At 42.2% G+C, this 12,390-nt stretch overlaps 1 protein-coding gene across 1 annotated transcript in view; it reads right to left on the reverse strand.

The window, feature by feature from the left end:
• col27a1a (collagen, type XXVII, alpha 1a) overlaps nucleotides 1–12,390 on the reverse strand; it is a 54,259-nt gene that overhangs the window by 26,491 nt on the left and 15,378 nt on the right. Inside the window, exons 5-10 of the mRNA XM_028418299.1 lie at nucleotides 10,372–10,425; nucleotides 8,615–8,668; nucleotides 8,443–8,496; nucleotides 2,966–3,010; nucleotides 1,152–1,205; nucleotides 780–824 (exon numbers count right to left, since the gene is read on the reverse strand). Coding sequence (XP_028274100.1) covers nucleotides 780–824; nucleotides 1,152–1,205; nucleotides 2,966–3,010; nucleotides 8,443–8,496; nucleotides 8,615–8,668; nucleotides 10,372–10,425 — 306 coding nt within the window. The remainder of the gene's footprint in view (nucleotides 1–779; nucleotides 825–1,151; nucleotides 1,206–2,965; nucleotides 3,011–8,442; nucleotides 8,497–8,614; nucleotides 8,669–10,371; nucleotides 10,426–12,390) is intronic.

Raw genomic sequence — 12,390 nt, forward strand, 5'->3', positions numbered from 1 at the left:
TGAAGATAGCCAGGGCATCACACTGGGCTGTCAGTACAGTGGAGACACACACAGAGGAAAACAAGCACAAACACCACAGTTGAACACTGAAGGAACAGTAGAGATGCAGGCAAGTGTGAGTGGAGCAACCATACAATATAGGAATATGCTGCACAGGAGAGGGCAGAATATGCAGAAAGGTGGCTCAGTGAGAGAGTGAGAGGCGACTAGAATGCCTCCTTAAGACAGCAGGGCCTCATACGGAGCTTAAACAGGAAATTCCAGCCAGTGGGGGCAGGGGAGGCTTTGGAGCAGCCAAGGACAACTGATAAAGAACCTTTCCTGGAACGCGACATAAAAATCAGTTTGTGTGTTTCTTTGTTTGTGTACCTAAAGGGTGTGTGTGTGTTTGTATGCAGAGGCTTATCAACAGCCAGTCTTTCAGTGAGTGTCTGTGCACAGTATGTTTACATTGCAAGTAAAGGCTCCTAAGTTTAGCACACTATTAATAGTAATGTGTGTGAAAGTGTTTATGTGTGCAGTGGTGGATGTTTTCATGCATGCATGCAGATGTGTCCATACATGCTCTCATGCAACACCAGAAAAATGTACAATCTTTAATTTATCAACTTTAGGTATGTTTTAGCTTTAATTTGCAGCAAATAGTGTGAAGAAAAAATGTCTTTAGGCTAACAATATTATATATCAATAATCCCATCAAAGTACCAATGTTGGAGATTTTACACAGTAAAATTAATTTTGAGCAGCACATTGAAAGGAACAAAGATGAGTCTCCTTACCCGAACGCCTTTAGGCCCCACTGGTCCTATAGGCCCAGGTAAACCCTGAACAACAAAGAAAAAAACTTTACTTTAATGGCTTTACGCTTTATGCTTTAGAGCATACCTGAATTAATTTACCATGGCAAGCCACAGTCTATTTAACAGTATACTGTAATAACTGTCTATAGTGAAGATATGCATATATGCAATAGAACTGCAAAGTAGCTTTGGATGTTTTTGTTTGTTTGTTTTTTAAATATTTCAACCCCTAATAGTCACCCAAATATTTTCTACCAAGTCTGTTCAGCATAAGCTCATTCCACTTGGCCCTGTGCCCTTTCTATGCCCCTGACTACAACTGTACCAGTCACAGCAGAGGATTTACTGCACCTGCCTGCCAGGATAACCTTTGGCACCTGGGCTTCCGATTGGACCTTGCTCTCCCTGCAGGGAAGACAGAGAGAGAGAGGGTGAGGGTAAGTAAGAGAGGTATGGTAGGTAATCAAAATTACAGCAACACAAACAAACTCTGAGCTGTACTGAATGGCTTTACAGAAGCAGACAGAGCAGAGGGGATGAAACACTCTGAAAGTGTAATGAGAAGTGACTCAAAGAGGACATTTCTGACTCAAGAGTTCTCTTATTGATGCTCTTTCTTCCCCTATGCAGACTTTGTTAGCCATGTGCATTAGAATTGTTCTAATTTGAACCTGAAGGAGTAGAAAACTAGTAAAAGTCATGTACATCAGAGTGCTTGTGTAAATCTACTACATCATATTCTACCACTCCCATGACCCATTACCGCTAAACGTTTTCATTCCACACTTTTCCAGTGAGTTCTGTGTACACACCATTGACGCTAATTAGGAGTTTGTTTTACATGTGTGTAAATACGTGACTGTCAGAAAGCATGACACACATGCACAGAGGCACAAGTGTTCATGTATAACATCCTTTGACACACTCCTGACATGCAGCCATGCACACAACCTGCCATTCCCTCTCTTGGATAAATATAGTTGAAAAAACTGCCAGTTAAAAACCAGAAGAGAATCTGGCCAAGTAAAGTTTGGAATGGTGAAGAGGGGATCATGGTGTATTACGGTAACAAAGAATCATCGACACTTTATGCACACCAGCTGGTCTCCCAATAGCTGGAGAATCCACTGTGCCAAACAGTTGTGCTTATTGTGTGCACAGACTGGTGCTATGGTGATTCTGACTGAAGGCCAAGGGTGTAATCATCCTCATCCTCCTCCTCCTCATCATCAGCAGTAGCTCCGTGGGAAAGAAGGGGGTGTGTGAGGATGGACAGAGTGGGACGACATAACAGTAAGAGAGGATAAGTAGTCATGAGGCAGGAACTCCCTGTGGCTGATGACATCACCCTGAGGACGGGGACTTACTTAAAAATGTATGATAATGAGGAGAATGTTCCACTCTGCTGTTCATGACTAAGGTCTTTCCTTAATACAAACAGTAGTATGACCCAGCCCAACCGAAAATAGCTCTGGACACGAGGCTACATACTCAATACTTAAAATAGTCTTGGTGCTGGACTAAACAGTGAGAGTTGTGTCTCCTCAAGAAAGACACAAGAAATACATGTTTGAGTTTAACATGCTGTAAGAGAGCCTGAACACTGACTGACAAAGGGAAACATTCTCCAAAGCTGCAGCAAGTGTGTGTCACTGTTGGCCTAGTTGGCCTGTTCTTGATTCTCTTCTCTCTATTTTCTCTCTCTATTTGGCATCACTTTCTGATATCCTGGAGAGCATCGCTGTAGCTCAGCGCTTTGGCCAGATGTCTGTCCTCACCAGTGCTTCATAACAGGCTAATCTAATCTGGCTGCCCTGCAGGCATGCTTGGTGCATGCACGCATACGCACAGACTGTGAGATTAAACAACACTGGAGTATGAAGAGTTTGTAAAGAATGAGGTGAGAATGAAGGATTTAAAGTGGGCACCATATGAGAAAAGTATTATTAAGACACTAGTTAAGGTTAGGGTGCAGGTGGTGGGAGGTGTAGCAGGTAGACAGAAGCATATAGGGAAGGAGCTGATTGCGGCAATTTTCTTTTAAAAAGACACTTTAAAATCTAAAAAATCTTTGTGTGAGAAATGTGAGCTTCTTGCACGTCTGAGGTTGATGGAATGAAATGCATATACAAAACATGAGAGGAGAAGTATACAGAGATACTTACAGGCTCTCCAGGGAGTCCGGGTGGACCAGGGAAGCCTTTCTGTCCCTGCAGAGGAGAAATGACACACAATAAGTTTAAAACAAAAACAGGAAAAAAATGGAAGAAAGCACAAACTCCGACAAAGCTCACATTTTAGGAAAAAAAAACCAAACACATGGCAAGGGCCTTGTTTGGAGTGTGCTGAATGACAAGTAGCTTTTTCTGCAAATTCAACTATGCACATTAACAGCAGCAAAATTCAGTGCCATATGCAAAGAATCAATCTGCCCTCCTGTCAAAGGATCAGACTTTCCACTGGCTCTGTTCACAGTGTAATAGTGCTGTGGAGGCTGTGCCAGGATCATGGCATGTTGAGGATATAAATGCCTTCCTGTTTGAGTCAGATAGCAGGTCCCGCCTTCCACGACATGCAGGCAAGCTGCAACACTAAAAGACAGCCTGACATAGTGCTTTTCTGCAGCATTTGCTGACTCCAACAGTATAGACCCACAACGAGAAATGAAATCAAAGGTGGGAAGACAAGCCTCCTCTGACCGCAGTTTGATAGAGTGAGACAGCAAGAGGGAGAGAGAGAGAAAAGGAAAGAGAGAAAAAACAAAGTAAAAACAGACGGGCTAAGAAAGGAAAGACTCCTGTTGTCCCGTTTTCCTAAACCACAGCTCCAGAGAAGCAAGCCAAGACTCCCAGAGTTCCTGTAAATCATCCTTTAGCTGTCATCTGTGTGCAGCAGGAGACGAGGATGCAGCATCCCTCTTCCCATCATGTTACATGATCTCTCTCACTGGCCTTACAAATTCATGACAGTACTTTAAACTGCGATTGTCAGCATTCTGCACTTTTAATACAGCAACCCTGCATAAATAAAATAAACAAACCCTTTTATTAGAGACTAATTCTCATCCATTATACACAGAGAGCGCCTGTGTCACCACACACCACCTGATGCACGTCCACACAAGAACCACTAGGAGGAGATGGTTGGAGCTGCGATGAGAATACATGAGTAATACCCATAAAAACAAACAGAGGTCATCAGGTGCTGACAGGCCACTGCCACAACACAAGAAGAAATGTGTGTGTGTGTTTTCCATATTTCTATGAAGGCCTTATTGGTAAGCAGCAATATGGAGAGAGCAGGGACAGATGCACTTGCAGCTGGGCGCCTCCGAATATTTCCACATGGAGCATTTTGATGTTGGCCTGTAATAATCTGTTGATGTATTTGTGTCATTGGCTGATGTTGTCCTTCAGCCTCCATGCACCTCTTGACCTGGCACATGTTTTCTGGAGATGCATATGTGCCTCTCCACGCAAAGATACGTGTACCTCATTATACACCATCTTATTACATGGCCTACTTATAGTACAAACATATGTAGTGGCTTATGTTTCCAAGCTGTGTGGTGAGATCCATTCGCCACACACACACACAAACACACACACACAGACCCTGTGAGTCCTGAGCCTCTCAACCCTAGCTAGACCCTAGATTTTTATCTCACTTATTATAAGCTTGCTAATGAGAATGGCCATTCCCACCGCTCTTGCCTGTGTTTACAATGCCACTTGTTTAACGAGCATGTGTGTTCAATCAGATAAACCCACCAGAACGTGTTTCAGTCAACAACAGCTCCGCAGTAGCACCCTACAAGCACCACGCCTCTTACCCTACTAATCCGAGGAGCGCCCCAGGGAACGCTAAGCGCATTTTGGCAGACACAAAATAAAAGACACATTGTGTTTGTCGATGACATGTCATTCCTCTTACCAGCTACTCTCCACACTTAACTTTGTGGGTGTGAGCACAGACCTCATGTCTGTTAACAACTGTACACCACAAATAATGTGTCTTCCACAGTCTGCCTCCACTGGACAGCTCCCTGGTAGCAGGAATATACCACTCACCTCATTAATCTCTGCTTTCATCTTTCCACCTCTAACTCTCCAAAATCACTCTGCAGCATGGAGCCAGATGATTGCACCAAGTAATCGTCTGTCTCCATGCATGCGTTGTATGTGCAGCAGAACATAAACCTACTGTGCCGATGTCTGGAAGGGGCCAGACGAAACAAACAACTGCGAGAACCTACCCAGTGGAAAAAAGGGTTCCTCATCTCATCCCTGTCTAAACCACAATTCCAACAGCATGTTTGCTTGCATGCAGTATTTAAACTACTGGGACTGGAAGGCAGAGCAATGATTTGTTGTGCTACTTGTGAAACATGCAAAGAAAATGATGGTTGATTTGAATTCTCCCATAATTACAATGATGATGAGCATATGGATTTGTTAGTTTGAACAGGGAGCAGAGGCTAAGTGGAGAGAGTTTGGTTTGGAACAGGTCTCAGAGAGCTTCAGATTAATGTCGTACAATAAACGGCTGTGCATAAATGAAGGAGTAATGAAGGAGTGAGTTTAATACTCTGTCTGCTCCCGTAGGGGAAAATACCGTATATCCTATTCGTGGGATGCTCTTACTAGGAGAACTGTGGCTTGGAAAATCATCTGTATAAAATCTAAACTAAAAGTAAACACCAACTGAATCCAGTAAGTTTCACATACACATAACACACATTTACAGTGTGCACAATGGAAACTGTGCTGGAGTATCAAAGCATTACTCATCTTAAAACTAGCACATATGTTTGCATGACACATATGTGAAAAGCACATGTACATGCAGACTTCTTATAAACAGAGACCTGTCATAATGTCTCTCAAGATGGTCATATATTTCCACAATGGCACTCAATAACCACTGAGACCATGTGAGTGTTTATGGATTCGTTTCCTGCTGTCTAGCTGCACACTGACTCTAACTAACTCCATTTTGACTCAATAAAGGCTCTTGTAGTCGTTATAGCTGAACAAACATCTGGGCTAATAACATTAATTTCAAATGGATCATTTCTGTGCTCATAAAATTGTGAAACTAACAGCACCTGTAGGCCCTAAAACAAGTTACACAGTACAAAATTTTTTTTTAAGACAGCATTGAAATTCCAGGAGGCTCGCTAACTTTACATTATTCACATTATTGAGGCAATGAGATAAAGAAAAGTGGAGAAACAGGAGGAAACAACCAGACTGACTAAATCAAAAGCTATATATATAAATTACAATAGAATTCTACATCAGTGCTGAGATGTAAATTGTACAATCAGACTATGACAACTGACTGCAGTAAAAAGTGACAACACAGTATATTTTGGCTTCCAAAAGGACAGATGTAAAAAAAAGACAGACAGAATTTGAGAAGAGACAGACCAACTACAGCAGCAGGAAGGGACATGGGAGGATGGAGGCAGTAAGGTGAGACGTGTGGCTTGTTATGTGGCCTTGTAGTTGAGGTTTGGCCCTGTGCATGTCCTCTCTCCATGACCCTGCCTGACATACTGAAAAGCCATTCAGAGTCTGCTCAGTAGAACAAATGTTGTACAGAGCAGAACATGCTTGGCTTGTCTGACGGTGTAAAATCACACTCTGCTATCACACACATTTAAAGCACCGCTGCTTTCTCCATTAAGAAGTTTTCCATGGAAAACCAGCAGTTTAAATTCCAGAATTCCCGGTTGAAACGTCAAACTGAGGCTGATTTAGAGAGCCTGTATATTTGTGTATGTGTGTGTGTGAGAGAGAGAGAGAGACAGAAGGTGGAGGGGAAAAACAGGGAGAACAGAGGAAAAGTTGCTGTTGTCCCGTTTTCCTAAACCACAGACATCTAAGCAAATGAGACAGAGCGAGTTAAACAGCTTGAGAGGTATGAAGAGGAAGAAACAACACATGGGTGTTTCAGGGTGGCCTATGTGTGAAATGAAATGACAACAGAGGTCATTATTTCTTTTAAGTATTGCACGTTGCACTGGACCTCTGTGTCTCAGCTGAGAGACCTGCTTGAGGACAAGACACGCCTGGGACTTTCCACCTGAGTGGACTGAGGAGGGAACAGAACAAAGCCTGTTTGAGGCAGGAGACTGACTCACACATCTGTCATAGCCCTGTATGTAGGATGGGAATTCATGAAAACAGTATAATAAGTTACTGTGCATTGTGTTTGTACACAGTGAAAAGGGTTAATAATGTTGTGTGTGCAGAGGAAGGGACCATGATGCAGTTAATTTAACAAGTTTCCTTTACAGTCAGCATGTCTGTGGTTCATTGACTAATACCTGGTGATGTCAGTGTGTGTGTGTTGATGAAGTTCCTATGGCAATAACCTCCCAAGACAATAGGCTATGATATCATTCTGATAACTATTACTAACGATGTGCCCAAGGGATCTTAGTATAGACAGATAGAATGTAGGCATAACTGCAAGCTAACCCTGACCTGAGACGTCAATCGGCTGCACCTCTGATTCTGATAGGCCTTCAGATCATTTAGTGTGAAAGGAATCTGAATGTTTTCCACCAGCTTTACATTTTGTTTCCATTATAGCTCAGTGTGTGTGAAACAGAGAAGCAGAAACATACAAATGAACATTAGACACACACACTCCTAACAAAAGCCATATGTTGAGCTTGACATAGCCATCCAAGTAGATGCTGACACTGTGGATCTCAAATGAATACCAATACATGTAGAACTGCTCCACACTTTATGCTACTCAACTTATCATTCTATTTGGCGTGAAAAGTAATCAACAATGCACCAGAATCTGAAAAAAACAGCAGAATTAAAAGGGAAAGTCGGCCAGACAGCATTGTTTTTAGCATAGCATGGACATCTTGGAGAACTTTTGATCTTTTAATCTCCTTCCAAACTGCTTCCCAAAGTTCCAATTCTGTCATTTAACTAAAAAAAAAAATCACAATTGTAATACATCTATTTTACAAATAGCACTTTAAAATAGTCACCAAACACTCTAACCACTTGACCTTGTTGACCTAGTCCGTTTACTAGCCAGCACAATCTTGCAGCAGTATTCAGGTGATTATTTGCCTTTTTTTTCAAACGTTGAGCCGCGCTGTAATTTCTTGTAACCTGTAATTGCTGAAGTACCCCAAGGCTACGAGCAGGCTGGGTGAGAATCACAGCTATATTTTGGTGTCTGTTTTATGTGCTTGCTGAAAAACAAGTAGACAGGAATGTATTCACACAGACACATAGACAGCTCAAACTTTCCCTCTCAGCCTGCACTCAGAAGCTCTGTTTCACTATTTCTTCCGTTTGCACTCATGAATAACTCAAATTGTGAATTCAGTAACATCTAAGACACTGGTAATTTTGTCTTTGAGTGCACAATCCTCTTTTCCCCGTTGACAAAAACCTCCCCCTTCATCTCCAATGACATCCTTCCTGCCAACACTAAGGCCTCTCTGTGCAACATCCAGTCAACATATGGAAGAAATGGTGAGTGCAGCACAAAAAGGAGAACGAGGCATGGAGGGAATCAGGAATCAGGAGTCAATGGCTCATGCACTGCCAACATTTCAAGGGCATCAAATTGGCACTAAAGGACACTTCCTTCGTCTTACCTTTCGACCTATTTGGCCAGACAGTCCAACCGGGCCAATAATCCCTGAGTCTCCCTGGAACACAAAAATGGATGAATGTCAAATGGCAAGGATGAAGATATGTGCTAGGATCTTTCCAAACAGACATCAATGCAGACTAATGTAGCCTGTGAGTAAATGAGAGATATAATACCTTCTCTCCTTTAGATGCAGGTCCAGGTGAGATGCCAGGGTCACCTTTTTGACCCTGAGAAGGGAAAAAAAACACAAAGGCCAATTATATATCCATAGTAACAAAATAGTTTTACAGTTCTTTTTATTCAGACTGGAAAATGTTAAATGGCTATTAAATAAGATGTTGAAAAGTGACAACAGAAACAGGTTTGAGCTGCCATGTCTTCATGCAGATGCTTTTCTTTGTGGGCTTAGTGCCCCTTAGTCATCACACACATACACACACACCAGCTTCATTGTCAGCAGGTAACAATAATGGGGCTTCAGCACATCAAAGCTATATTGGATCGGAAATTACACTGAGCGCTGACTCCCCTCTCTTTCCCCTTTCGGACCCCTGCCATTTACAACTCTGTTTCATTTACTAACGATGAAAGAGCAAAGATGGCTGTGCACCCAGAGACATCAAACAGTTTCTTTCAACACACTTGCCAGTGCTCTGGAGCAGTCAGCCTACAGTCTGCTGAAGAAAGATTTCAAATCTTTACTAATGTTCCTCCCATAATGTTTACTAGACCAAATTATATGTTATTATGTATTAAAAAAAACCTCTCAGAATGAATCTTCTCATCAAACTCACAGCCAAACAGCAACTTCAAGAACTGCAGTTTCATGATTGACCACTTGAGAATGCCTACTTTAAAAAAGGTCAATCTTAATATCCATCTCACAATACCCAATTATAATGCATAAATAAACTGCTATTTAAAGCTTAAAGGTAAAGGCATGTTTTAAGCCCTCACAAGTCGTCACAGCACCACCTGTCCAGGCACAAAATGCTGAATTATTCCTTTAATGAAGACACTTGTGGTTAAAAATGGTTGGGAAATTTGCAGGCAATGGCTACTGCGTGGTGGTGAAGTGATTAGCACAGAAGGTTCCTGGTTTGACTCTGCCTGGGGAGTTTAAACATGCTCCCTGTACCTGTGTGGGGTTTCCTCGGGTACTTCGGCTTCCTCCCACATTTTAAAGACGTACTGGTTCAGTTAATTGATGACTCTAAAATGCCCGTAGGCATGAGTGCCAGCACGAATGGTTGTTTGTCTGTTTATGTAATCCCTGCGGTGAACTGGTGACCTGACCATGGTGTACCCTGCCTAGATAGCTGGGATAGGCTCCAGCCTCCAGCCTGATGTAATGCAAAGGCACATGGAGAATTTGTCTTGGTCAGGTTCATCTCCTGTTCATAAATTGGACAGATTTATTAGGAGTTCTCACTTCCCAAACTGTAATGTCTTTCCCTGGAGCTCTGATAAATCACTTCGACCCCCTGGTGTCAGTGTGCCATTTCTCTCTCTTTCTGTCTGCTCAGGTTGCAGCTGAAGCACAGTCTCACATTTATTTCACACAGAATAACTTCACATAATCATACACACATATTGGAGAATATTTACTCAACAAAGAGAGCCTATACCTCTAAAATGTGAATATAAATGGGAAATCCCAACTTTGATCTTTGCTGCACACATGTTGAAGTGATAGAGCTCTTCAATACCATAAAGCTCCATTACCCTTATGAATTCCAGCTGATAAAGAAAATCTGAAAATGTAACATGTCCTTACGGGTTTATCTTTCATGCTATCATAAACCTCTTATTGAATTAGCAGTAGAGGTGATACGTAGCTGTAGCATGAAGAAAAAGCAACAGGATTAGTGGGAAAAAAAAAGAAGAAAGACTCACTTGTGATCATGAGTTAGTCTGAAAGAGTGCGTACCTTAAGCCCGGGTGGACCAGGTCGGCCTGGGTTCCCATGGGGACCAGGGGCGCCCTGTGTGGAAAAGAAGAGGGAAACATAATCAAAAGGTGACCAAGATCTCAATCAATCTTCACTTTGGGAGGGAGCTGTTGCAGACAGTGGCTTCAAAACTGGGAATGAGACCAAAGAAGAAGGGGGTGAGGGGTTGCCTGAAGAACCTCAGCCTTCATGCTATTTAACCTATTTTCCTATACATATATGTGTGTGTGTGTGTGGTGGGGAGGTATCTGGTGTTGGGAGTAGACGCTAATGGAAAAAGGGGCTCTCTAGAGCTCCTTCACCATATGGATGTGGTTTTCCTGCCCCCCGCTGCCTCACACTGCCCCCTCAACCCCCCACACACTCTGACACACACACAAACAAACACACATTTGCAAGACATCTTAATGAGTAATGCAGATAATCCCATATTATAAGATTTTGAATCCCTCCGCCGATGTGCGTGTCTGTCCGCACTGGCAGTCGCTGAAGAAAATGAACACAAACAGAGAGAGAGCTACAGTGGCAGCAGATTGGTAATGTGAACCATCTCATTCAGTCCAGCAGCTCCCATGGGACGGTTTAGCAGAAAATCTCTGGAAGCCAGAGAATGAAAATACACCAATTTTTCTTTGGTTTGAACAACAGCCGACAGACAGAAACACAGGGGGATTTCTGCCATTCATCTACTAGACTGTCTGCCTTCTCTTCTTCTGAGTGACTTTTTCCTGTGGATTGCTGACCTCACTCCTGCCCTCCACGTGGTGCAGCACCCTTGGGCCCCTAATCTACCCCCGTGCTAGGTCAAGGGTTGAGCGAGTCGGTGAGACTGGAAAAAAGAGCCACAACTGCTTTAAGAGCTGGGTCAGAGGGTATTATTCAGGTGAGTCAAAACAAATCAGGAAGCTATTATGTTAGTGATCTGGTCTGCGGCATCAAAAACCCTAACATCAACTGACATCTAGACAGGCATCCCACAGAGAAAAAAAAAGACTCTAGGGTTTAGGCTGGATTATAGAGCTCCACAAAAAACAGAGACCTTTCATCAAAGTTCAAAAACAGACATACTACTGCAGACAACATAAATCCTGTGTTAAAGACAGTCATGTCTGATTCAGTTGAGACACTTGGATGTACAGCCCATTATAGGAGGTGATAGAGCTCTCATTACATGTGGTTCAACCCTGAGTGATTATGCAGAAAGTCAATAAATTTTGTGGTATGTCTGTTTTGGATAATTGCAAGTCAGCACCGTCTGAGAAAACGAGAATCAGACTTCACAATGTCGAGACCCATTTCACCTGATCTGACACCCTCAGACTACCTCTTCAACAAGATTAATGATGATGGTGATGACGTAAATACAACAATAGACCACTTACTGGAGGTCCAAAATGGCAACTTCTACAAAAAAGAATCGGTATGCTCTACAAACATCATCTTGTGCTATGATTGAGGAGAGGATTATCTGTTATTAGGGTCACAGACTGCACAGGATATCCAAACAAACTATCATCCACTGTTCATGTGGGTGTTACGGTAATTTCTTATGCTTTTGCCATCAGAGTTTCTTGGCTTTAGAAACCTGCCTGAGAAGATCAAGCTGACAGAATGAAATGACTTTAAACTTTTTATAGCCTTGCTCTTATGTGGCGATTGTTTTTTTATTGACTCCTTTGGGCTTTATGGTTTTTTTGATGGTTGTATTTGTTCATATCAACATTTTAATTTATTGTGCCCTTGTTTGGCCATCTGCTGTTGTTTTCCACGTCCAAGCACTTCTTTTTAAAGATGCTATATAATTAAAGTTATTATTATTATAATGGTATACATTCACAATATTTTATTCTCTAGTTTTCAAGATCTTACATCTTCTCCTCCCACACTGTTTCCGTTTGATTTTACACAGCTAGCATTCCTCAAGATCTACAATCTGTCCAGACAGTGTTAAAGGATGCTGTTGTGCCCTGAATAAACTTAAACAAACTGTTTGAATTA

This window comes from Parambassis ranga, chromosome 12 (assembly GCF_900634625.1).
Source record: "Parambassis ranga chromosome 12, fParRan2.1, whole genome shotgun sequence".
In the NCBI taxonomy this organism is placed as follows: Eukaryota; Metazoa; Chordata; class Actinopteri; family Ambassidae; genus Parambassis; species Parambassis ranga.